We start from the raw sequence: 23913 nt of genomic DNA, 5'->3' as shown, positions 1-23913 counted from the left end.
CAGTGTCGTATAGGTGCCAGTGTGCCAGCAATGACAATTTTCTAAAACTTGGCGAACGGTCTTTGGTAAGTATCTTTCCAGATACTAACACAAACTGTGGACACATTTTGGAATGCCAGACACTTTTATTTTATTTGTTTGCCGCAACACAAAGGGTGATTCATAGAAAATCTCAAGCTTGGGAGCTTTAAGCTAGGGGTTTTAAGGTTAACCCTCCAGACAGTTTTGTTAGATATACGGAAAATTTTGCAAATTGCATTTTATTAATTATAGTGAGTAGTGCGCTTATTCTAAGTTTGCAGTATGTTTAGTTGTGTGTAGCTTTGGAATCAACTTGATGAGAATCAATAATATTTTTTTGTGCAAAAATTATATATTTACTTTGTCCGGAAAGCATATGGAAATGGCATATGCAGTGCTGGAAAATCAGCTGAGAAGACCTCAAATTTAAATAGACATTATTTATGCATGAACTGATGCACGTGTTCTACCTGTCCTCTTTTCATGTACCCTACGGCTACTCGCTCACTCTCTTGCATTCTTGTTTACATTTTTTGAACACCTCAGGTTTTTCGTTCAGTTGCTTAACATTTATACTAAATTAAAACCAAAGTAAATAACCACTAATTAGAAAAATCTTCCATTAATATTTGAATTTTTATCGGGCCGTGCGGGATTTCAAATCAATGGTATTTTCCGTAATTTTCCGGTCATATATGGGGATAGGGGGATAAAAGCAAAAGAAAAGGATGGGGAGGAAGGTAGCAGCGCAAATCTAATTAATCGCTAAGGCAACGGGGAACGTAAAGAATTAGTATTTTTGGCTAGGCGTGTCTCGTGTCTGTCACTTGTGTCTTAAAATGAAGGTTGCGCGACTGGCCATTTTTCTGACCAGTGGTCTTGCCAGTGTGGGAGGATTATTGATCCGTTTGGCCATGCTGGAAACACACGCACTCACACACATATTCGTACTACTTACTAAACTAAAGGCCTACTATGTTCATGGCCGATCGGTCAACTTTGCCCGCCAACAACTTCCCCTTCGCAAGATTCGTGGCCAGTAAAGCAATAAGAGCCAGGAGGGTGTTAAAAGCAGTTTCTTTTATCATGTTTATCATACAGCCACGATATTTTACTCTTTATTACTGCGGACGCTTTCACATTTTACTCAGACTTCGTTAATATTTTCCCATTTTATTATCTACATTTTGTGTTCATCTGTAGAAAGAAATCTTACTTGCAACAGTGACCTCTTTCAGAGCTAATTAAATTCCACGTAATACTTTATTTAAGAATATTAATTATTTAAAACAGCTACAAATTAGCGATATAACCTACAGTGCGCAAAGTTGCCTGATCATTTTTCTCTTAGGATGTAATACAGTCTTTCGTTTCCTTCAAATGCCCCCCCTTTAAATACGACAAGTTCTAAGATAGAAGTTCAATTTAATATTATTCAATAGACTGACAATATAGTGCTCAATCATACATCATTGAATAGTTGTAGGTACTAGAACATCGTAAAAATAAAGGTGTCCAAATCGAAGTTAAATATTCCAAGAAAGGCTTCTTAAACATGTAACTTCCATCCATATTTCTGAAATTTCAGCTCAAAGAGATGATATTGTAGCTTCGATATGAAAATCAGATATTTTAATACAAAAATATCAAGTTCAAGGCACGTATTAAAATATTTCATAAATTCAGCTACGTTCCAATCTTATGATGTAATAACTACAATAAAAATTTGAAATGAAAAAATTCCCAAACCATTTTTAATATGATCCTAATTTAATAAAAGTAGAAGTGTCCCGTTTCGTCATCTGAAATTTTTTGAAAGTGAATGAAATCGTACATAGCTTCACGTTATATTGCTGAGTCTCTTTCTCCCTGAATTTCTCATAAATTCATCTCAATTTTAAATAGCTGTGAGGAAAATTATATTGTGCTTACTTTAAGGCATTCAAGATCCTTGAAAATATTAAATTAATTGAATCTTCTGAAAACAGTTTTTCTCATATTTTATTTCCAACGTTTTTTTACGCTTAAGAAAAATTCCAGCTGTGACCAAATCTGAGATATTTTGGAAGCATTTTATTACAATTATGTCTTCAAGGTCTGGTGGTTTGAAATTGCAACAATTAAAGTAATGTTAGCGCGATTACACATGTGTATTAAATAATAAACCACACCTATTTTTATACTATTAAAATGTATACACTTTCGGTCATTTAACTTTTTTAAGTCCCACAAATGACCCCTTGTATGAAGGTCGAGTTTTGTAAAATTTTCGAAGGGAATATATTCGCGGCACACCTGAAATTATTAACTTATGTTCGCACGTCACTGCTGTGTGTGACTAGTCGACCTGAAAGTGTTCGTGTAAAATTTTAGTCGATTTCGTGATTAAATGAATTATTATAAAATTTTCGTATTTTTCATGCTTTATTACTAACCAAAACTACCCTTATTATAGCAGTACAATTTTATGCTGATTGGCGATATCCGGATCAATACCAATGTTAAAGTAGTCCAATTTTCTAATATTCCAATTTGTAAGCAATCTATTTGCATAAAACCTACATTAATATTTTTTATCTACGCAGTTTCTTGAAAAGTATTTTTAATTTATTGCCGAGATACTTATTTGTAAAAAGCACTAAATATTGTATATTTGTAATAAATATGATCTCAAGGTATCACAAGTACTTCCAGTCAAATGAAAGCCAAAATCATTAAAAATATAAAAAAAATTTTCAACAATATTAGCTTTCACCCTAACGCCCTGGTCTCCATTCGTAATTATGTATCCAATCTAGCCTTTTTAAATGATCAATATTTTCCCTACTTCCAAGAATATGTTGCGTTTTATTTAAAATTTATGCGTGCCATACTAGGCTTCATTTCCCTTTGTTATTTCCATAGGTAAATACAGGTGGTTTTATTAGGATAGAAACTGTTTCTTATCTCTTTTATTAAATATTACTAAAAATAAAATCGATTTACTGTAGGGTTATTCAGTGCCGTACACGTTTTATGAATAGGGACCAGAATGTTATTTTATTAAGTTGAAAATTATTAGGGCCTTTAATATATTTGTAAATTGATAAGAATGATTAGCATCGACTTTTCATAAATACTTACCTTTGTCTGGTTTTGCCCTGAATAAAGGGTTTTGAAGAGAAGTACTTGGCTTTATCGCTTCAGGTTAAGAAAAAATAAATCATTCAGATTCGTCATGTCACAGTGCAAAGGTGCACATAGTCTTCACATGGGTACAGTTTTTGAAGCAACCCCTCTCTCCTTGTGAGATTGACTTCTGAGAGTGTGCACATAAATGCGCGTTAAATGATAAGTAACAAAAGGCGTTGTATATTTTGCTATTTCAGTCTTCTAATTTTGATAACAGATTTTTAAAATGTTCTAGTTAAAAACGTTTATAGACAAAGTATATTAAATTGTTGAAAGGCTTAGATATTGAATTTATGTTACCAAATTTAACAATGCAAATGGTGATTATATTTTATGTTAAATCATGCCAGATCTATTTCTTACGTAGTCCCACCGGTCACAATGTTGATTTTGAAGAAACTGAGATGCTTTGAGCTATTTCAAAATATTCATCTTTCTTGACAATACCTTTTAACACATACATTACATTGACAACACCCTTTACTAGTACATAACAGACTATCAATTTCGGTCTACTTGCAAGTTGCTTAAGCAATATTTGGCAAAAACCAGCCGCTGTGCACCGAGAAATTGTCAACGAAATTTGACGAAACTGATCCTATTAACCATAAGGTTAATATTAATCCAAAGATACTGCATAAAGCGATGTTAAAGGATTTAAATTCATTTTGTAGCAATTGTATTCGTTAGCTCGGCTAATTACAGGTTATTAAAGGAAATTGTCAACAATTTATCTCGAATGTATCTTCATATATATAAATAATCTTTATTTCCTATAGAAAAAGGCTATCGACCCAATCGGTCTTTCTGCCCTGTATCTTCATTAACATTTTGAGAAGTAATTGTGTGTAAGTGAGAAATAAAAAAACGTTTTAGTTATTTAATAAATTAATTCTTCAAACATACCAACCTTCTCGATATTATGAATTAGCTTAATTCACACTACTTTATTATTTGTTACGTGGTTTAGTTCTCTTCAAGGCTTCAGCACTGAATATTGGTAAACGAATATGAAAAAAACCTCAATAATGTCTCGAATCTGTACAAATTTTTCTTTCATACTTTGTCTCCTATTAATACATTTCAATTATATCTGCTTGAGAACAATTTGCACTCTTTTTCAACAATTTTTGTTCTAATTCTCTTTGAAACCCAATTCACATAAATAAACAATTAATTACTACTACTATGATTTTGCAAAACTATATTCAAAAAGAAAATCGTTCATATCTAGAACATTGTAGTGATCGAAAACCATATACATATTTCTATAATTATTAAATTGTACGAATAACTGTATGATCAAGCAGAGATAGCCTGCGAATCGATAAAATGAAAACTGATAATAGATAAGGGTTTATTGTTTATGTGAATTAAAACCAATCAAAAAGCTGCTTTTCTTGGAAAATAGGATAAGCCGGGTGAAATTATTATTAATTTTCCGAGTTATATAAATTAACATATCGCAGTTGTTGGAGAAAATAATTAGCACGCTAAAACTTATAGGGAAATATTACCTTGAAAATTCCACGTGATCAAATAACAACTGTTCGGGAAATCAGAAAAACAGCAAACAATTAATCCATTCCATATAGGTTTATCTTGGAAATGTACTCCTCAATTTTATACGTTGGAAAAATGTAATTTCATTAGTGGGAACTATTAGGAATTTTTTTTAAATCATATCCAATTATACCTACTAAATCCTACGGTGTTGAATGATTCCACACAATATTAGCCTCTATTTATCGACTATTTGTTCATCCTCAAGCTCAAAAATATTAGATTCAAAACTGTTTTCTGGATAGAATTAATTTTCAAACGAAATTAATTCCGTAAACTAGAGCAGCCAACTCAAACCTTTATAATTCAGTGACCGCTACTCAAATTATTAATGAGGTAGCATTAACAACTCGGTTTTCTATTACAGTTGGAGTTTAAGAATATTTATAAATTTTTCCAGGCATTGATGATCATCTGAATTATTTAATTGTGGCACGATAACAACATTGAATCAAATTTATTTGATGCGAGAAAACTTGAATATATTTCCATTGTACTTTAAATGAAAATAATGGCAATACATTGAAATTTAATTTCTATTTCTATACCAATACTACTTGCTTCCCTATAATTAATCATATCATCGAATTTTTGTACAATACTTGACTGGAAATTTAATTTCACTGATCAGTAGTGCCTATGACACTGTGTGTTTTATTATGCATAATAGATGTAAAAGTATATAGAATATTAGACAACTACGACCAAAATAAAGAATGCACCTAATTACTGATCTTAAAACTTTTGCCTTTTTCCTCATTAGAAATAAAGAAGTTATTACATCAGGGTTGAAGTGCGAAGTGGGGGGTGTCTTTTCACTGGCTGAAATAGGAAGGGAATGGAGGGGTAGTTTAGGCTATAGGATTCCGTTTTTCGACCCTTTTATTGATACTGTGCGTGCTGACAGCCTAGGAGGCACATATATGTGTTGTTCTTTAATATTTTCAAAATATGTGCTCGTAAATGAACTAAAAGTGCAATTCAGTTTTACCTATAGCAGGTTAGTACATAATTAAGAAAATTGGACAGTTGAATTGTTTTTGAGAAATGTGTGTAAGAGTTCATATTAATTGTTGCAACAGTAACATTTCATGTACTCATGTTAAGTTTTGCGACGAATTTGGCTACAAAGTGTTTTATTAACATCGGAAGTTGACACGACGTACACTAAAAATGTAATGAAGTCGCACATGACCAAAGTTGATAACTTGAATCGAAATATTGAAGAACTTTTTGAATTTTATTCGTAGACCAACATGTAAACAAACGTATACTCATTAAAATGCATATTAAACGCGCATTATCTTTACAAATTGTAATGTTTAATGATCACATATATGTTTTTACATTTCAATATAAACTCGTTTTTCAAAATATTCCGTCTTGACAAAGGACATCTCCAGTTCTGATCCAAAAGCTTCCCTACTCTCTCAATTATTATTTTTATTAACTCGGCACAAGATAGGAAATAGTCGCATTTAAATATATATACTTGAATGTCAATATTTATACTTGAAGAAAATATTATTAACGGTAATAGAGTTTGATATCGCTAGGGAACTGAATATGTTATTGCAAAAGCAATATATATTATTTCTATTGAAATATTATATATATATAATTTTCATTGCATTAGTTGCAAGTAAAGAATTGATAACTAATTTTCTAAGTTATATATACGTGCATGACAGATAACAGATGCTTAAATTTTGATAAACAGACAAGTCAAATTGACGTAGATTTTACCCACTCATATTTTTTTCCATACCTATTAATCAATATCATTATTAACTTTATAATCAACAGCATCACGTACTTGGATGTTTCCCATATATTTATGGCTGATGTTCAACTGTTTTTCTTTGTATATTGTCAAAGTTATTTGATCTTGAGGAGCTTTAAGGCGACAATAATGACGAAATAAGATCGAACGTAAAAATGATGATGGGGTCAGATTTATAGCGCGTTGCTAATAGAAAATAGTACTTTTCTACAGTTGTATGTACATGCATATGTATGTTGCACGTTTACATTTTAAATTCTGCTTTGTAGTAGGCCTTTAGCATGATCAGAAAGGTTCTTGTAGATACAATAGAAATTTTGTAATATGTTTTGAGCATGTAAATTTCAGTAAAATATCTCTAAACCCAACTTCGCATTTTCATTTCATTTTTTCTGATCATACGAGTTTCTCACTGAAGCATTATATTCTATAAAAGTTAAATAAATATACCAAACAATATTTACACTGTTTTTAGTCGCTTTTACCTCACAAACGTGCAAAAAAATATCGTAATTAAAACATATACAAATGATGTTGATTTCAGATCATCATTCAGCTCACCATTCAATATTTGTGTTAACTATCAATTTGGAAAAATTACAGTTCATCTGATATTAGTTTTGCATTTTGTGCATATACGAAATTGGAGAAAAGAGAATCAATTGGCCTCCTTTTTCGTGCTCGCTTGCTGAATTCATTTTGAGCCGTATCTGCAGATGACTTTAAATCTTACTTCAATAACTTTTCGATTGCACAAGTATTAATGCAGTATTGAAGAAAATACTTTCTCAAATATAAAATGCTAAAAGCACTGAAAATTAAATTATACAAAACCAAATTCAAGTAAATCCTTGTAAATGAAGAGGTCCGAAACGATCAGACAAAAGACAGGGCAGGGCGTACAGTCTGGATCCCAACATTGGATCTCATATAATTTTTATTCACATCTGGCTCATTCATGAATTATTTGACATTCATACTTCAGTTAGTATAAAATTGTTTCCACAGTTTTCAATTAGTATTTACAGCTGGTAAAATCACAGCTGCCTAATATGACTTCGAACTGATATATATGGAATAAAATGCAGTTATTTTGAAAACAAGCCTATTGAGTAAGACAAATAGGCTTTTGTAACAATGTGATAGCGAGTCAAACTGTGCCTGCATAATTGAGCTGATTTAATTAAAACTAGCAGATTTTTATAATCATTTTTGAAGAAATATTAACAATTACGAGACAAAAAAATTATTTTACAATTTTTAAAAATATTAATACAATAACTATTGAAAACATAAATAATTATTGACATCAAATGTAACTGTTTGTTGTTTCTTCCTTCTGTGCGGATGTGAACACATGGGAGGCAGTTATTTCACAAAAATGGTTTTAATCAACTCCTAGACACCTACTCCAATTTGCAAACTCTACAAGTGTACGTGTAATATGTGTACCTAAAATGTCGAATTTGATGCTTTTCAAAGTGTGGTACCTTGTTTTTACCTTCTGCATGTGTACCTATAAGGAAAATCTAACTACTAGTTTTATACACATTTCAAGTAAGGGTTCTAAATGAGATTCTTTTACAATAAAATATATGTATGTTTTATATTTAATGAGCTGAAATCGGTGAAGATTCACCTAAACACTATCGACAGTTTTAGCCCCTGACACACTAAACTTACTTACTTAAAAAACTTCCCATCAAATGAATTAAATTTAGTTAGATATTTATTTAGAGTGATCAATCAGTTCACTGTCACAACACTAATCACATTAAACTATGTACTTAAAACTCGGGAACTGAATTGAACTTTCTAACTAAACCTTGGAAGGTACAGTTTTACCATCAATATTATATGTTTTGAAAATCAGGTTCAATCCCTAAACGTACAATGTTTAATCTGACTGTTAAAAGCTATTTATTTAATGTTACTCTTATAGTACTTTTATAAAGTTATATAAAAGGGATTATGTGGATATAATATGTTGGAAAAACTTCACAATATTTGGAATCACCAAGACTAATCCTCAGTCAACAATCTTTTTTTTCTTTTAGTTAAGTTCTTCTCTAATGTGAGATATTCCACGTTATGGATCCCGCACAGTGATATTTGCAATTATTCAAATATCAATTCAATTTTCCAATGCGCCAAAAGCTACCTTATCTGTGTTCTCTTGGAATAATCGAGCTGCGTGTGCTACTTCGTTATAATATATTTTAATATTATTTGAAAAGACTTCGGGCACAGATTTTTCCAAAAAAAAATTCATAATACTTGATGTTAATGAGCCAACATCGTTGGGTTTCTAAATATTTGTACGTACACTAAATTTTATTAATGACATTTCGTGATCTGCAGTTTTATCATGAACTAGACCGCGAAAAACGCATTATTTCGTAAAACTCCAAATAGTATATGTTTATCTAAAATTTATAAGAGCACCAAAAATTAATGAGTTTATTTTTATTAAGATCTTATTGTACCGGGCGAACCAAATTTAAGTGGTGTGACTTCACGTTCTAAAATAGAATAAAATCTTGATGACAACATGTCGCCTGAAACTACTTTAAAAATATATTAATATTGATTTTTTTTCATATTTTGTAAACTATCTGTGTTAGGCAACTGAACCTTTGTACACATTTTACCAGTGATTAGAGCTATGCTATAAGTGATTTTTTTCCGTAACGTGTCCGTGGCGTACATTTTGGCGCTGCGGGATATTATTTTGGCCCTAGTTTCTACGTGACTTGAGAAAAGAGACATTTGAAAGCATATTTCAAAATGTCAGTGCTTTTTGACACAAAAAAGAAGTTCTTAAATATACGTGGAAAGCTTTAATGAAGGCCACTTTACAGAAAATTAAATTTCCTGATGAAAAATACGATTAAAAAGTAGACAATTATTTTATTGATTGATCTTTAATTTAACTAATCAACGAGAGGACCTTTGAAGGAATTTACTACCGCCGAATTTGCTCGAAATATCGAACACCAAAAATACAACTTCTTTACAATCTGCATTTCGAACACGGTGAGTTTCAGATTGTCATGAAATTTTAAAAAAATTTGAAAAATTTTTTTTTCGGTGCTTTAGTTGATTTTCCGTCAGCGGATATTTTCCACAGACAGAATTCCAATAAAAATAATATGTGCTTCAAAACCGTTTATGAACGTTATTGGTTTAGGCTTTAAGTATCAAGAAGTATAATCTTTCTTGCTTTGTACATTTTCAATGCCGGCGCAATAATACTTTTCATGCTAATCGCTCAACCTAAAATTGTTTTATTATATTTAGAGTAGATAAACCTGCAAAACTAACTACAAATTTCAAAGTTTTATGTGAATGCGCAAATATAAAATGGAGTGTTCTGATCTTTGATTGATCTCATTTTAACTTAGAAAGGAAACCCTATTAAGCAAGCGTTAATAAAACCACACCACCTCGTAATTAAAAAGTATGGATTTTGTTTGCGATGTAATAAAAGCCTTTTTAATTACAAATACGGGTGTTAATAAAGGTTTCTATTATTGCTGCCCCCCGCAAGTGTTCTCGATATCTGCAATTTCCCTTGGAAACTGGCTAAATGGTGAAAAGGGAAAGAGGGATGTTGTCAGCGGCGTTATAAATACTATGATTCATCTACCGTGGAATAAATATCGTAATAGTTTTACGCATATGTACGTTAGTGCATCGTTCATTTGCAATCAAATTATTTACTGGATTTCTTTGCCTTGGTACTTGTGAACTTGAAGTTTAGTTTCAATTAATTTATAGCAATCTTTACTGTACTTTAATGATGAAATGAAGAAAAGTTCTAATTCCATGTTCCATGAAGGATGGTAAATAATGTCTTATATATAATAATACATATTGCATTAATGGCATCTGTTTGTAATATGTTCTTTCATATTATATGGTAACTGGATATTCAAAGCCTCTCTGACTGAAACAATATTGCATATCATTCCATCGACTCCCCAAGACAGGGCACAAATACTAAATATGATCTCTTAAATGCAATAAGTAGGAAATGTAAAAATGCTCAGCTTACAGCCTATATTGGCGATTTATTTGTTTTGGTCATTCCCCTTATGTTCATTTGCAGACCCGGCTATGGGTATACTATGTTCCCAAAATGAGGGAACCCTCGAATGAATCATACTTCCTTGCGATAGCCTAGTCTCACAAATATTTAATGATTTCGCCATTAGCTTGGACGTTTGATGCCGACTTCTCGCTAATATTAGTGCATGTCAAATTATATTTCTCATATTTTAATTATATTTTGTTTTAACAGTTAATTCTTCATTGAAACTGAAAAGGCGATTGATTCAAAAAGGGTTTTCTAATTAATGAACATTATTTTAAAAGTTTGCTGAAGCTTAAAAGCACCTGTGGTCATCACAAAACAATATTGCTAAATTAGCTACATGAAAAGTAATTCTGCTGTGCTTTGTGCAATTGTTTCGTATATTACTCAGCCGTTCGTTTTTTTGAATTGACATGCTAAAGATGTATTCCTTGCTATAAAGCGTTTTCTGAAGAACCAGAATCGTATAGTTAATGCATATGAATAAAATTGAATTCTAGTCAAACGAATAGTAATAACCATCATTCTTATTAACAAACTAATATTTGTATATATTTTAGCCATTATTAAACAATCTTACTACTTCGAGTTCGTTATAATCAATGAAGGCTTGATTGCACTTGCATGTACCTACCATTAAAGATCCACAAATTTTCAGAGCTGGAGATCACCGGTATAGGAAACTTAATTATCAATTGAAAAGTGTTTGCATTTTTATCACGTCTATTATAATATACAGGATATTTGATTTAGAATCGAATAGATAGTACTGAAAATATGTATGTCTAATTTAGCATTCGTTTTTTACGGCAAAGAATGCAGAGTATTCCAGAAGAAACACCAAAACTTTGATCAGTACAACGTTTATGTTAGTCTGTCTATTGCACAATAAAATTAAATTCTAGCCCCGACTGTTCTACATGATACCATAAAAGTTCCTTTTTTAATCGTATTTTCGATCTTCGCAGAATGACCGATGCGTATGGAGAGTCCTACTCGGTATAATACAGGGTGACCCACGAAGATGGGCTGCTATACGTAACTTCGAAAGGACAAATACAAAAGTTCCTAACTTTTCAAGTTTTGCAAAAGCGGTTCTGCTCTACGCTTTCAGGGATACGTTGGATACTTTGTGATGGGACATATTATTTTAATATTTTAATAGACCTTTGTAAATTACGCGACAACATTTCTAATTTTAAATAATTAAATGATCGCATCATTTTTCGCAGTCGTTGTAAATGAAACAAATTTATTTGTACAGTTTAAAACGTTAAAATAATATATCACATCCGAAGGTTCATGTTTTCCATTTTAAAATTTAGGGGTGAATGATGTTCTGCTGAGGCTAAAGAATGGAGTTTTGAGAAAGTCTAAATGGTTCCCATTGACTAATAAATAATCGTGTTCACGATCGGAACAGCAAAACAATTTTTTCATATTGAGGAGTTCGTTCCTCAATAGAATAATTTGTCAGTGAGGAAGGAAGAAGAAATTGTTGAGACTGCAACACATCATTCCCGTAACGTTCAAACGCATTTATTACACTAAATTCGGTCCGGAATGTTTTTCAAATTATATATTTGTAGCCGCGTCTCCTAACTTGTAAGATCAATCTTTTCTCAGAGTAACTTTAAAATTGTAATAAAAAAATCATATTATTGTTAGTGTAATCGATTGCATAATCGGTACTGGTAAAGTGAACGATATAGCAGATATAAAGCTGTTCTCTTAGTTGGCCTTTAGTTATCATTAAACAGTGTCGTATTTATTTCAAAGTTTTAATTTTGTTCGAATGTAGACGACTTTGTCTATCGACATATCGATAAATTATTGGTGTAGAAAGGTATATATTGGTGTAGAAAGACCGGTAAAAACGACCCATTTTGAGAATATTTATGATTATGAGATTCTAAACCGAGTTTCAAACGAATCTTCAATTCGCAGATGTCGAATTGTGCAGGGTGTCGGTGCAACTCAAGCGCCACCGTTTGTTTGTTTCATTTTCGATCAAAAATGAAAATTGTGCGAAAAAACTGCGTTTTTTCCACTTATTGGATTGTTTCTGACTTCAAAAGCGCCTTAATATAGAAATAAAGTTTTTGAGACTAAAGAAAAAAAGATATCGTTAACTAACGATATTTTTAACTTTTTAACAATTTTTAACTAAAAATTGCGACTGCTCAAAATGGACAGAAACTGTCGATTATTCGGATCTGGAGAATTTAGCGTTTTGTTCAAGAAGTTTCGTATCATTCTTAGCTTCCTCCCGATTAAATGCATGTAAATTTAGGAGCAATTTGAGACACTTGCATTTTTTGCGAAAATCAACCACTTGCCTTTGGGAATTTTCCATGAAAAATCCAATTATGTACTTGTGTTTTTGCTCTTATTGCATTGTTTCAACTTAACAACCGCACTAATATACAATTAAAACGTTTTTGCAGTAATAATAAGGAAGATAGTGACGGCTAAATATCGCGACCGCTCAAAATGGGCAGAATTAGCGATTATTAAGGATCTGAAGATTTTAGCGTTTTGTTCAAGAAGCTCGTTGCATTCCACGCTACCTTCTAATAAAATTGATGTACAATTTAAACCATTTTGAAATAATTAATATGTTTGTGAAAAATTCGACGCCTATCGAGTTTTCCTGCACTTATTGGATTGTTTGCGACTTTAAAAGCACCCCAATGTACATATGTAAAGTTTTGAGTCTACAATAAAGTATCGCGACCGCTCAAAAACCCGAAAATGTCGATTATTTTGGATTTGAATATTGTAGCGTTTCGTTTAAAAAGCTCGTTCCATTTCTTGCTTCCTTCTGACGAAATTGATCCAGAATTCGAGGCAATTTAAGATACTTGAATTTTTTCCAGAAAACCGACCCCCACCCTTATGAAATTTTGAATCGATAATCAAAGTTCTATAAGTACGTTTTTTGCGATTACTGGATTGTTTGCGCCTTAAGAAGCGCCCCCAAAATTATATAAAGTTTTTGCGCCTATAATTAGGAAGATATTGACGGTCAAAAATTGCGACCGTTCAAAAATTGCTCAAAATGGGCAGAAAATGTCGATTACATATCTGACTGAAGATTTTAGAGTTTTGTTTAAAAAGCTAGCTGCATTCTTCGCTTCCTTCTAATAAAATTAATGTAAAATTCGAATCGTTTTAAAATCATTAATATTTTTTTGAAAACAATCTATAAGAATATTGAGTAGCCATTCGATTTTCTTAAGTATCCCTCAATGTTTATAATTCTATTAATGAGTGAGAGTGGCTCACAGAGTAACATGGTTATTAAACAATATTTTGGAAAAAACAAAAACTATCCATACCATTTACGACCAGTCGTTAAGGTTTAACCTTAAGATAAAATGACTGTTCATTTTACCTTGCGGTTCCAGAACCAGAAAATTAGTAATAGTAGTGCCGTAGGTAGTTACGCTTAACAGAAAACACTACCTATTGTCAGGTTTCTTCACTTTTTATGTTTTTTAAACTTTTCCTACACGCTTTTTGATTTAATAGAAAGTGCAGTAAATCAAAATACGCACTACAATTGGTCACAATTTCATGAAGCGTTCACGTTTTTAGTTCCTAAATAAAGCAGCCCCGCATAAAGTCAATTTTCTTAATGGCCATATGTTTGCTTGCCTAGTTAGTAATTCTGCTAAGTTTTGTCGTAAATTCATTAAACGCGCAATGTTCAGATGATATATATTCTCTCTGGGCAGGGGCTCTTTAAAAGTGGCTGCATACTGTTTTGTTGAAAACCATCAGTATTTGAACAATTACCACAGAAAACACTGGATCGACCGAAGTAGTCCGATTCCGTGGACCCCTTTGGTTACCCGATCTAATACCTTATTATTTTTGAGCAGATGCGTCAGATAACCGATTATTGAACTACCAACACCAGTGGAAACACAGCAAGATCTGATTGACACTTTTCAGATATATAAAAATAGAAGACATTTCATGCGTTCTTATACTGAAATGTCTTCTATTGATGCACTTAATAGTCTCTAGATTATGGGAGTAAACCCATAGTTCTAAATCACCCTGTATATTTGATAACAGTGGCAGTGGTATTTTGGAAAGCTGAGGCTTTTGAATATGCAGACTTGAAATGTAGAATAGAATATTTCGATATTTCTCAGTAGGAATATCGAAATATGGAAGATGGAGGAATATGAGTAATATATTGCTTTATTTCGAATCTGAGTACTAAAAGCTAAATACCAAAGACCAGCTATATTTTCAAGTCATAGTTTTCTGCTTCTATACCTTTTTGTAGTTCTTCCTCACATTGGTTTTTTAATATTAAAAAGAAAATTTTTTGGGCTTGTCAGTTTTGCGGTTTTTGCTATTTAATATTTCGTCTCGTAGAATAACTTTACTGAATGTATATCAACAGTAGAACCTCATCTACACAGTCCAGTGAATTTTGTGATTACAAAATCAATCATGAAATGGTGTTGATGCGACTTTAATAAAGCAACATTTTAAAAATCACAATTTGTAATCTCAAAATCAAATTCAGTTCAATCTCGTACGTATCAGTAACATGTTGGCTATTTCCAGTAAAGTGCATTAAAAAATCCAACTAATTCTCGAAAAATAATTGCTTTGTCCTTGTTAACCGGCCTTAAAGGTGTATTCAAGCCATAAAAATAAGGAACTGCAGCAGCTGCGCTCTTTTTCCCTCATGAGAATTTATAACAGGCACGTTCCTCTTTTGCTGCATTTGTGTTGCTTGAGTAAATTTTGTAAAAAAATATTGAGCCATATCAGCTAGACATGTTTGACAAAACTCGGCGATTCTCAGCTACAGTTTTGAACCTGATAATGTCTAGAGCTTGATTCAAAATAGCAAAAAATGTATACAGTTTTGCCAAAAACAAAAAAAATACAATTTATTATACGAACTTAACTAAAACAGGCAAAATTACTATTGACTTAATTTTAATGCTAAAGTAAATATGATCAAACCTTGTTCCTAAAGGAGTTTACTAGGGATTTGACTACAGTATGCAACAGAGTAACATGTCAGCCATGTCAATTAAAAATATCGCCATATATAAACCATTTAAATAACTATTTGTAAATAAAACTTGTTATCGAATACAGAAGGCCTGGGAAATATACATGAGAAAAATATGTGCAGTTCAAATTCTTTCCATTTTCCTCGTTTTTACAGTAAACCTCATTTTATTTAGAGGACATATTTTTTTGTTTCAATTGAGTTGTTTTATTTAAACGGATTCTTATAACACAGTTTCCTATCGGACAGTGATTTGATTTCGATAACACTGTTACTCTTTCGTCAACACCGCTGTTAAATTCCATTGAATTGATGGTTTTTTCTTATATGTCTTCGGTCACTAACAACGTTATTTTTGCACGCTGTACACCAAAAAAACTGTAGAATATTAGAAATATCTATCTACAGATATTGTAGATAATTTAATTATGAACACATAAAATTCGAGAATTTTTTCATCAAGTGGATTTAGATTAAACTGATATAATAATTATTATGAAACCGTATCTACTTAATTTATTTGGCAATAATAGAGTTGTTGCAAGAATTGTTTGTTTATGAGTGTTTAGATCGTACAAATTATTTGAGTGTAGGTGGTCTACTGTAACTCTGGTCGCAAGTCATCTTTGGCGAAATTCTACTGCTACATAATAAAATATTTATCGAATCAATTTAATCTTTTTCGTTGTGTTTTGCGCACTGGAGAACATCAGCAAATCATAAAATGCTAGAGGATTGAAAAAACTTTAGTCTTATTTGGAGCGATGTTTATTTAATCGTGTCTGCAAAATTACTCGATTTAAAAAATATAATTCAAAGCACTTGAAGATTATAAAATATAATTTTGTTGCTTTGGGTGCTGAAGAAATCAACATTCATGTACGTCAGCATGTTGACAATCTGGATTTTACAACTTCCTAATTGATATTGGAACGAATTTGCGGCGGGTATGAGTATGAATAATCTGTGATCAGCACTTACATTAGAGTCGACGAGCTATACGTCTTACGACGGAGCATTTGAAGATTGAGAAATCTACCTGGTAGTTCAAAAAGCATACACGTAATCTGGAATCATAATCTATCAGCGCATAATATGCCCAAAATATTCTATAATGAGCTATATTGACATTTCATGAAGTGACACAATTGTAATCTCTCTTATTCTCATGGAAGTAATAATTTAAATAAAATAATTTGCGTTGCGCATATTGCGTGGAGCAATTATAAAAATGAAAATGTTAACAGTTAAGTGCATGTCTAAAATGTCGATCTTTAAATTTTTCGTCCATTCTACACCTTTTCAACATTGATGTAGGTATCATAATATACAAACATATTAATACGCTCGTGAACTTCATCGGAATGATCTGACTATTGTTTACACGCCCAATTTTTCATGCGACCCCATAAAAAAGTGAATGCTTTTTAAATCAGCGAAGCGAGCTTACCCTTGCATTTCCCCTTACCCAATCCACTTGTTTGCATTTCTTGTTGAAACCAGATATCGTCATCCACATAAGCAGACAGTATTACAGGTACAATGTTATTGCTGTCACTGAATATAATATATTTCATAGACAAAAATAGATTTTAGCATTATTTTCAATGCACACATAAAATATCCTCCAAGTTGTTGATTAATATTATAATAAATATACAGTAGGTATGCCATGCAGAACAATTTTAATTTCATGAAAAACGTATTTTTATTAGCTTCTGCATTGTGCAAAACGTAAAATGCAACTGCTTTTTTTGCTTCTGCTAGAAATAAAGTAGCTTATCTGCATAAGCAAAATAGATCAGCATTTACAAATACATTGAAATATGCATTTATATTGATCTACCGCGAAAAATATGTTTTAAAATATTTTAAAAAATAATCTGTTATTTTTTATCATTATCTTTTTTTGCAGAATGCCGTATGCACGAGTCAATCTGAGTTTTAGATATGTTTAACCTACACATTGACTAGAGAGTGGGTATAATACTTGATGCTGTGAAACTTTGATTTTACTATTGCAACGAAAATTTGCTGTCTAGATTTTTACAAGCAAACTTTTCGGTTTTGTTCCCCAAATTGCAGGTAGAAATTACCGCGTTAGCAAGATGTCGATTTTTGATTATTACTTTGTTTGTATTCTTGTAGAAATTTGTTATTTTTGTAATAGTTTGGTATCAGATTTTTAATATAATGCAGTGTGGAAAATAATGGCAATCGATACCACTGAGGAATCAAAGACAATATGAAGAAACATTCAACATATTCAAGAAATCATAGGCTGAAAATATTTAATTACCGTGAATGAAAACTAAATGAGCATATTCTTGTAAATATCTCAAAAAATTAAAAATCATTCGCGAATATGATGCATTATCATGGAGGTAAAGACTTGTGTTTTGTATTTATCCTATTATCGTTTATGAATTATTTTAATATTAAATAACGTAATTACAATATTTTCTTAAATTTTTGTGAAGAATTTCGATTATGCTCTCGCTTCTGCCGAGCGATGTTCACAGTATTACAGGGTCCTTTCACTGCATTATAAATTATATTCCACCAAAAATGTGCTCTTTTAATAGCAATTACCAAATGGCACTAAAATAAACAGCAACAATTTGCGGCATCAGGTGTTATACAGATTGTCTAGTCAATGTGAAGAGTACAACGGCATTTGGAGATTGCCTAGAATATCGTAGTCAATTTGCAGATTACCCAAAGTAGTAGCGATTCTCCAACGTGCCTGGCGAGTTGGTCAGTTTGCGTAATACAGATTGTCGGATTTCGTAATTTGCCGGTAACATCTACGTATACAGTGTGGATTACCTACTATTATTACGGATACTGCGTGGCACGGAACAATACGTGCGACGCAGTATCTTGTTAGCAACAGCATCCCAGTAACGATTGGTTTACTCTGGCTGGGCAATATTTATGCTTTCTACAGACGAAAACTAGATTATTCACTAGACAATATATGTTTGAGTCGTCAGTGTCTTTCTGTCTAGTATTGCATGCCATATGTCTTAAACGGCGCCACAAAATGTGATCTGTTGGGAAACTATCCGCCGTTTGGTAACGTTAGACACTTTGGTAGAGAAAAATGCACCTGAGACCTCACCTTAGTAGCATCACTGATATCAAAAGCAATATTTCGAGAGCAAAATTAGCAAAAGTTTAAACTACACTTAGTAAATACATTACTGTTTAAAATATAATTCTAAAAAAATTAATGCGTAATTATGGTAAAAGCACATTGAAGAAAATCTACTATATTAGTTGGTTACTACAAAAATTCCTGTTTTGTATTCGGAAATGGACACCTTTTTTGAGAACTCACAAATTTGATGATGTTATTTCTACCGATAAGGGCCTGAATTGAGCCTGAGAACTGTCACATATTTAGCCAAAGTATATTTAGTTCGTTATTCAACAGAAAGTCTGTCAAAAATGTTTTGATGCTTTTTAAAATTTTATTTTACATTTTTTTTATAAAAATATTACTTCCTTAGAGCTATATCAGAAAAAACATAAATCAGTAATTACCACATGCTTTTATTGATTTTCAACTGATGATGGCTTTGTTATTGTTTTAGGGACCTATACGATTATTGCATGTCGCCTACAAGGAAAAACAATGACATCCGTCACAATACCCTCAGGCACTGGTCCACCACATGGAGGTTATACTTCAGCACGCGACCAAATATCAAACAGCGAATCAGAATTCGAATCAACCAGAAGTTCCAAGCGTTGCCGTAGTTTACCATCAACCACAGATTCTTGCAAAAAACGTAGAAAACAATCTACTCCGATCAGGATCTACAATTCAGAATCGGAAAGTGCAGGAGATAGTTCTGTTCATTTATCACCATATTTGGATTCAAAACCAGCAGAGTCTCCTGAGAATATCGATTTACGATGTCACATGTGCCAATTAGAATTTGAAACATCTGAACAGTTGCAAAACCACATTTCTCGTGGACATCACTATGTTGGATGCAAAACAGAGTCAGAGGAGCAAGAAGATGATGCAAGATCTACTACTCCTGCATTTACGGATGTTCCTCTGTGTCTTTCAATGCACAGACCCGAAATACAATGGACAGGAGATATGCATAGCAAAGACTGGGGAAATCACAATATGCAAAACATGTCATTTAGTACTAATAATCCGGTGTTTATGACAATGCCCCAATTCCATCAACCAGAAAACGTTCAAATTAAACCTATTCGAATATTTAATGTTGATGCGTATTGCGGTTTATGCAACAAGGAGTTTTGTAATAAATATTTTTTAAAAACCCACAAAGCTAATAAGCATGGTATTTACACCGACTTAATAGCAACTGAACACCAACTGCCAACTACTGTGAATATGACATCTACTACATCCACCATGAATTTGAAACTATCGACGTCCGTGCCAAGTCTAGATGTATCCTTAAAAAACGAATCGAAAACTTCGATTAATGCTCTAAACCCGTATGGCGTAGTATTTCCTTGTTCCTTCTCAAATAAGCTCTCGAAACAGTCAGGAGTCTTAACAGAAAACGAGCTAAACGATGTTCAGAATCCAATTTCCGTTTCGACATCTAATGGTCCATCATCTTCGAGTGAAAGTGATAAATTAATATCTGAAGATCAGGGTACCGATGTATGTGCTAGTCCTGGTACTACCCAAGCCGAACCTACCTCAACCAAAAACGAATCTGATGGAACTGCTGTTTTATTTTATGATTCTGCCAAAATGTCTCCTAGTCAGTCTAATCGAGAAATGGATATTTCGAGTAGGCTTCGCAGAATAGGCGTTATGAATCCCAAAGCTTATTGTGAAATATGTAATAAAGAGTACTGCAATAAATATTTTTTACGCACGCATAAAATGAAACGTCATGGAATATTTATTAGTGATGAAAAAGACCAAAAGATGGAAGGATTGAGCAACAATTCGTGGCCTTCTACCATTCAGACAAGCCCATTAAATCTTATTGTAACTGAACAAGCATTTGCGAATGACCGAAAAACTACATCTCCTAACGACATAAGTTGCGAAATATGCGGTATTAAGTTCCAAAATACCAGCTTAGCCCATTTACATAACTATACCGTACATTCCAAAACCACACCCAAAGATTTTGAGAGTAATTTGGATATGGGTTTTGGACCGGTAGCTGCTGATTCAAGAAAACTTCTGGAGAAATGCAGGATTACAACTTCTGATAAATCCAGAAATCCTGACGCTATAAGTGAGGATCTACAGAAATTGCAGTCGATGATCCTTCAGTTAAATGACCTAGACGTGACAAAAGTTTCGACAACATGTAGTTCATGTAATAAAGAATTTGAAAATCGATTCTATTTACATGCGCATATGGTCACCGAACACGGCCTCCTTTTGGAAGATAACACGGATTTAGAAAAAAGTCATGACTCTGAAAACAGTAGCAACGCCAATATATGTGATTTATGTGGAAAAGATTTTCAGAATTCCGCGGAAATGAAGGCACATATTCTGGAGGTACATTCAAACTTGACTTCGGTTCCAGACAACAATAAGGAAGAGTATGGGAATGAAAATATATCGCCAGATAAACCACCGAGTAAAATCTTTGTGTCTGGTGTTTCCGCTCCAGAACGCAGACTATCAGTCAATGTCACACCTACTAGCAGTTATTGTGAAATTTGCAACAAAGAATTGTGCAACAAATATTTTATGAAGACCCATATGCAAAGAATGCATGGTATTGAAATCGAAAATGGGGCTCAAATAGGAGGTGTAGTTTGTGATATCTGCAATAAAGAATTGTGCAGTAAATATTTCCTTCGAGTACACAAACATAATACGCATGGAATTGTGGAATATGGTGCCAGCCTTTTGCAGCCTAGGAAGCCCGAAGAACAACCTCCATTGCAACCCCGTCTTTCAACACCAGAGCCAGAGCCTTCTCTAAAGCCAAGCGATCTTGCTGATTTAAGTCAGAGGTACTTTACCCACTTTACAGAAGTATGTCCGATGTGCAGCAGAAGATTCCGAAGCACCAAATGGCTAAAGTCTCACATGTTAAATGACCACGGACAGGCAGGTGCTGATAAGTGGCTAGAGTTAGAGCAGCAAGTCCAACAGTCGCTTGGTCAAAACAGCAAGCCTTCCAAGGCCATAAAAATCGAACGCGCAAGTCCAAATTTAAAAGTAACAAATGGAAATCAGGATCTAAATAGCAAATCGATCGGAATTCAAAATGTACTTACAACAATTTTCGGTTCAGATGAGGCAAACTCAAAATCCTATCAATGTTCCTATTGCCCATACACTTCTACATTACTACCTTTATTATTTATCCATGAACGAACTCACACTATAAATGAAAATATTCCTCTAAAGTGCCCAGTATGTCCTCAATCCTTTTTAGAAAGAGATTTGTTTCAACGGCACATGTATAGTCATCATCCGTTTCTGCCCCCTTTATTTAATGGGCACACTGATATAAATAATGATCAGCCAGGTCAACAAAAATTAGAAGAATTGGAATCTCTGCATATTAAAATGGAGGAAAACTCCGAACAGAGCAAACCATCGCTTTCAGAAGCTGCAACGAAAAACAAATCCAGAATCAGCGTAGCCGAATTACCTATGGAATTAAGTCAGTCCTTACAAGATGTTGCCAGGAAAGCTCAGTTACCAGCCACTTATGCGTTGCCACAACCCCACGCCGAAACATCACAAGAGGAGGTTTCTGCCGAAGCACCGGGGTATGTAATGCAAGCTTTTTTACTAGAAGACTCTGCTGCAGATCGCAGAGTGGTACCAGCTGTCGTTTTTTTACCGATGCTTCAAAAGCAACCCTCTCCTTTAACAGTTACTTTTACCCTCACCCCGGCCTAACCAGAACTGCCTTTTTTCTAATCTTATCAAATAAGATTTTTTAAACTTGGAACCGAAAACACAATTTTGAATTTGTCAATACTTGTTCAACAAAATATTAATCAGTTTCCAATACTACTATAATGTACAAAATATATTTTTTGAATAAAACGCACGTTTCTGAAAAGAATTTAAAATAAACGTAGTAAGAACATGTGAAACCTGTAGCATAATTTGCTGAAAGGCTCCCAATCTGGGGACAACGGTTTTATTATTTCTGTAACATATTCAGAAAAAATCTTATTTGATGAGTCATTTTGATCCCCAAATTTTATATAAATACGATATTTTGAACGTACAAATCGATAGCCATTCCACGCCACCTGTGATTTATTATTATTTTAATTTTGACGTATGTTTATTGAATAATCATAAAATATATTAAAGTAAGCGTATTCCTATATTTGCAAAGTCTTGCCTCGTATATTTCGAGGAACATATGAGCACATATTTTTATGCAAATACAGAAAGACTGAGTGAAATTTTATATATGATCTGTTGATTTTTCACTTAAAATATATCGAGATAAATGATGTTTTGTACGATATAAAGCTTTAGGTGATGTTTAAAGAAGTTCCTATTTTATATCTCGATATAAAACTACTATTAGTTCACAAAGAAGTAAGTACGTATTAAGTTTCTAGGTGTAGTTTGCTCAACAAACAGTTTTGAAACCAAGAAACACTTTTTAATTTTTTCATTGACGTCGTTATTTTGTAGTAGATAAATATTTAATTTTTGATTAAATCCTAAGAATATAACAATTTTAAAAAATTCTAAAGCGATAGCCGTGACGCAGACATCTGATAAATCGTGTTATAACATATCATGAAATATTTCTGAGAATTTCTCATTGCATAAAAATCATTTATTTAAGCCATTAGGGACTGCGGTTTCAATTATAGTGTTGGTTAACGGAGTTAAGGCTGCGTTAAATGCTTCACATGGGATAGAAAAAACTTTTCAATCGGCTTCTAATTACTAATAATGTTCAGAAGATTTTCAGCCTACAATTTATAATTTTCTTTTGAATATCACCAGCCGTTTCATATATAATATTAAACACTGCATTTAAGTAACAGTGCAATTTTTGAACTTTAGTCCAGTTCGAACATGAATTTTTTCCAGAGCATTAAAAAAGCTGGTTTGTGCTACGGGGGGAAAGCTACGAATAAGAAACTTTCTAAGTAACTTATGTTTAGAACCGTGTTTTTTTTTCCAAAAACTGTGAGTTACATTTTTAAGATACAATTTCTAATATGTATTCAATCAAATCAAAACCTGATTTTGAAGAAAATGCG

At 32.7% G+C, this 23913-nt stretch overlaps 1 protein-coding gene across 1 annotated transcript; it reads left to right on the top strand.

The window, feature by feature from the left end:
* Positions 1-23347, top strand: LOC109538038. Its single transcript, XM_019905078.2, has 2 exons — positions 1-65; positions 19284-23347. The coding sequence occupies exon 2, from the start codon at positions 19325-19327 to the stop codon at positions 22571-22573; it is 3249 nt and encodes a 1082-aa protein (XP_019760637.1). The 5' UTR covers positions 1-65; positions 19284-19324; the 3' UTR covers positions 22574-23347.
* The last annotated feature ends 566 nt before the right edge of the window (positions 23348-23913 follow it).

Source organism: Dendroctonus ponderosae, unplaced genomic scaffold (assembly GCF_020466585.1).
Source record: "Dendroctonus ponderosae isolate FM_Combo_2020 unplaced genomic scaffold, Dpon_F_20191213v2 Dpon_F_20191213_1, whole genome shotgun sequence".
Taxonomy (NCBI): domain Eukaryota; kingdom Metazoa; phylum Arthropoda; class Insecta; order Coleoptera; family Curculionidae; genus Dendroctonus; species Dendroctonus ponderosae.
The sequence above is the reverse complement of the archived record's forward strand: the minus strand, read 5'-3'. Positions and strand labels throughout refer to the sequence as shown.

Coding starts and splice junctions, on each gene's coding strand:
- LOC109538038 (XM_019905078.2), top strand. CDS start 19,325: ATGACATCCGTCACAATACCCTCAGGCACTGGTCCACCACATGGAGGT.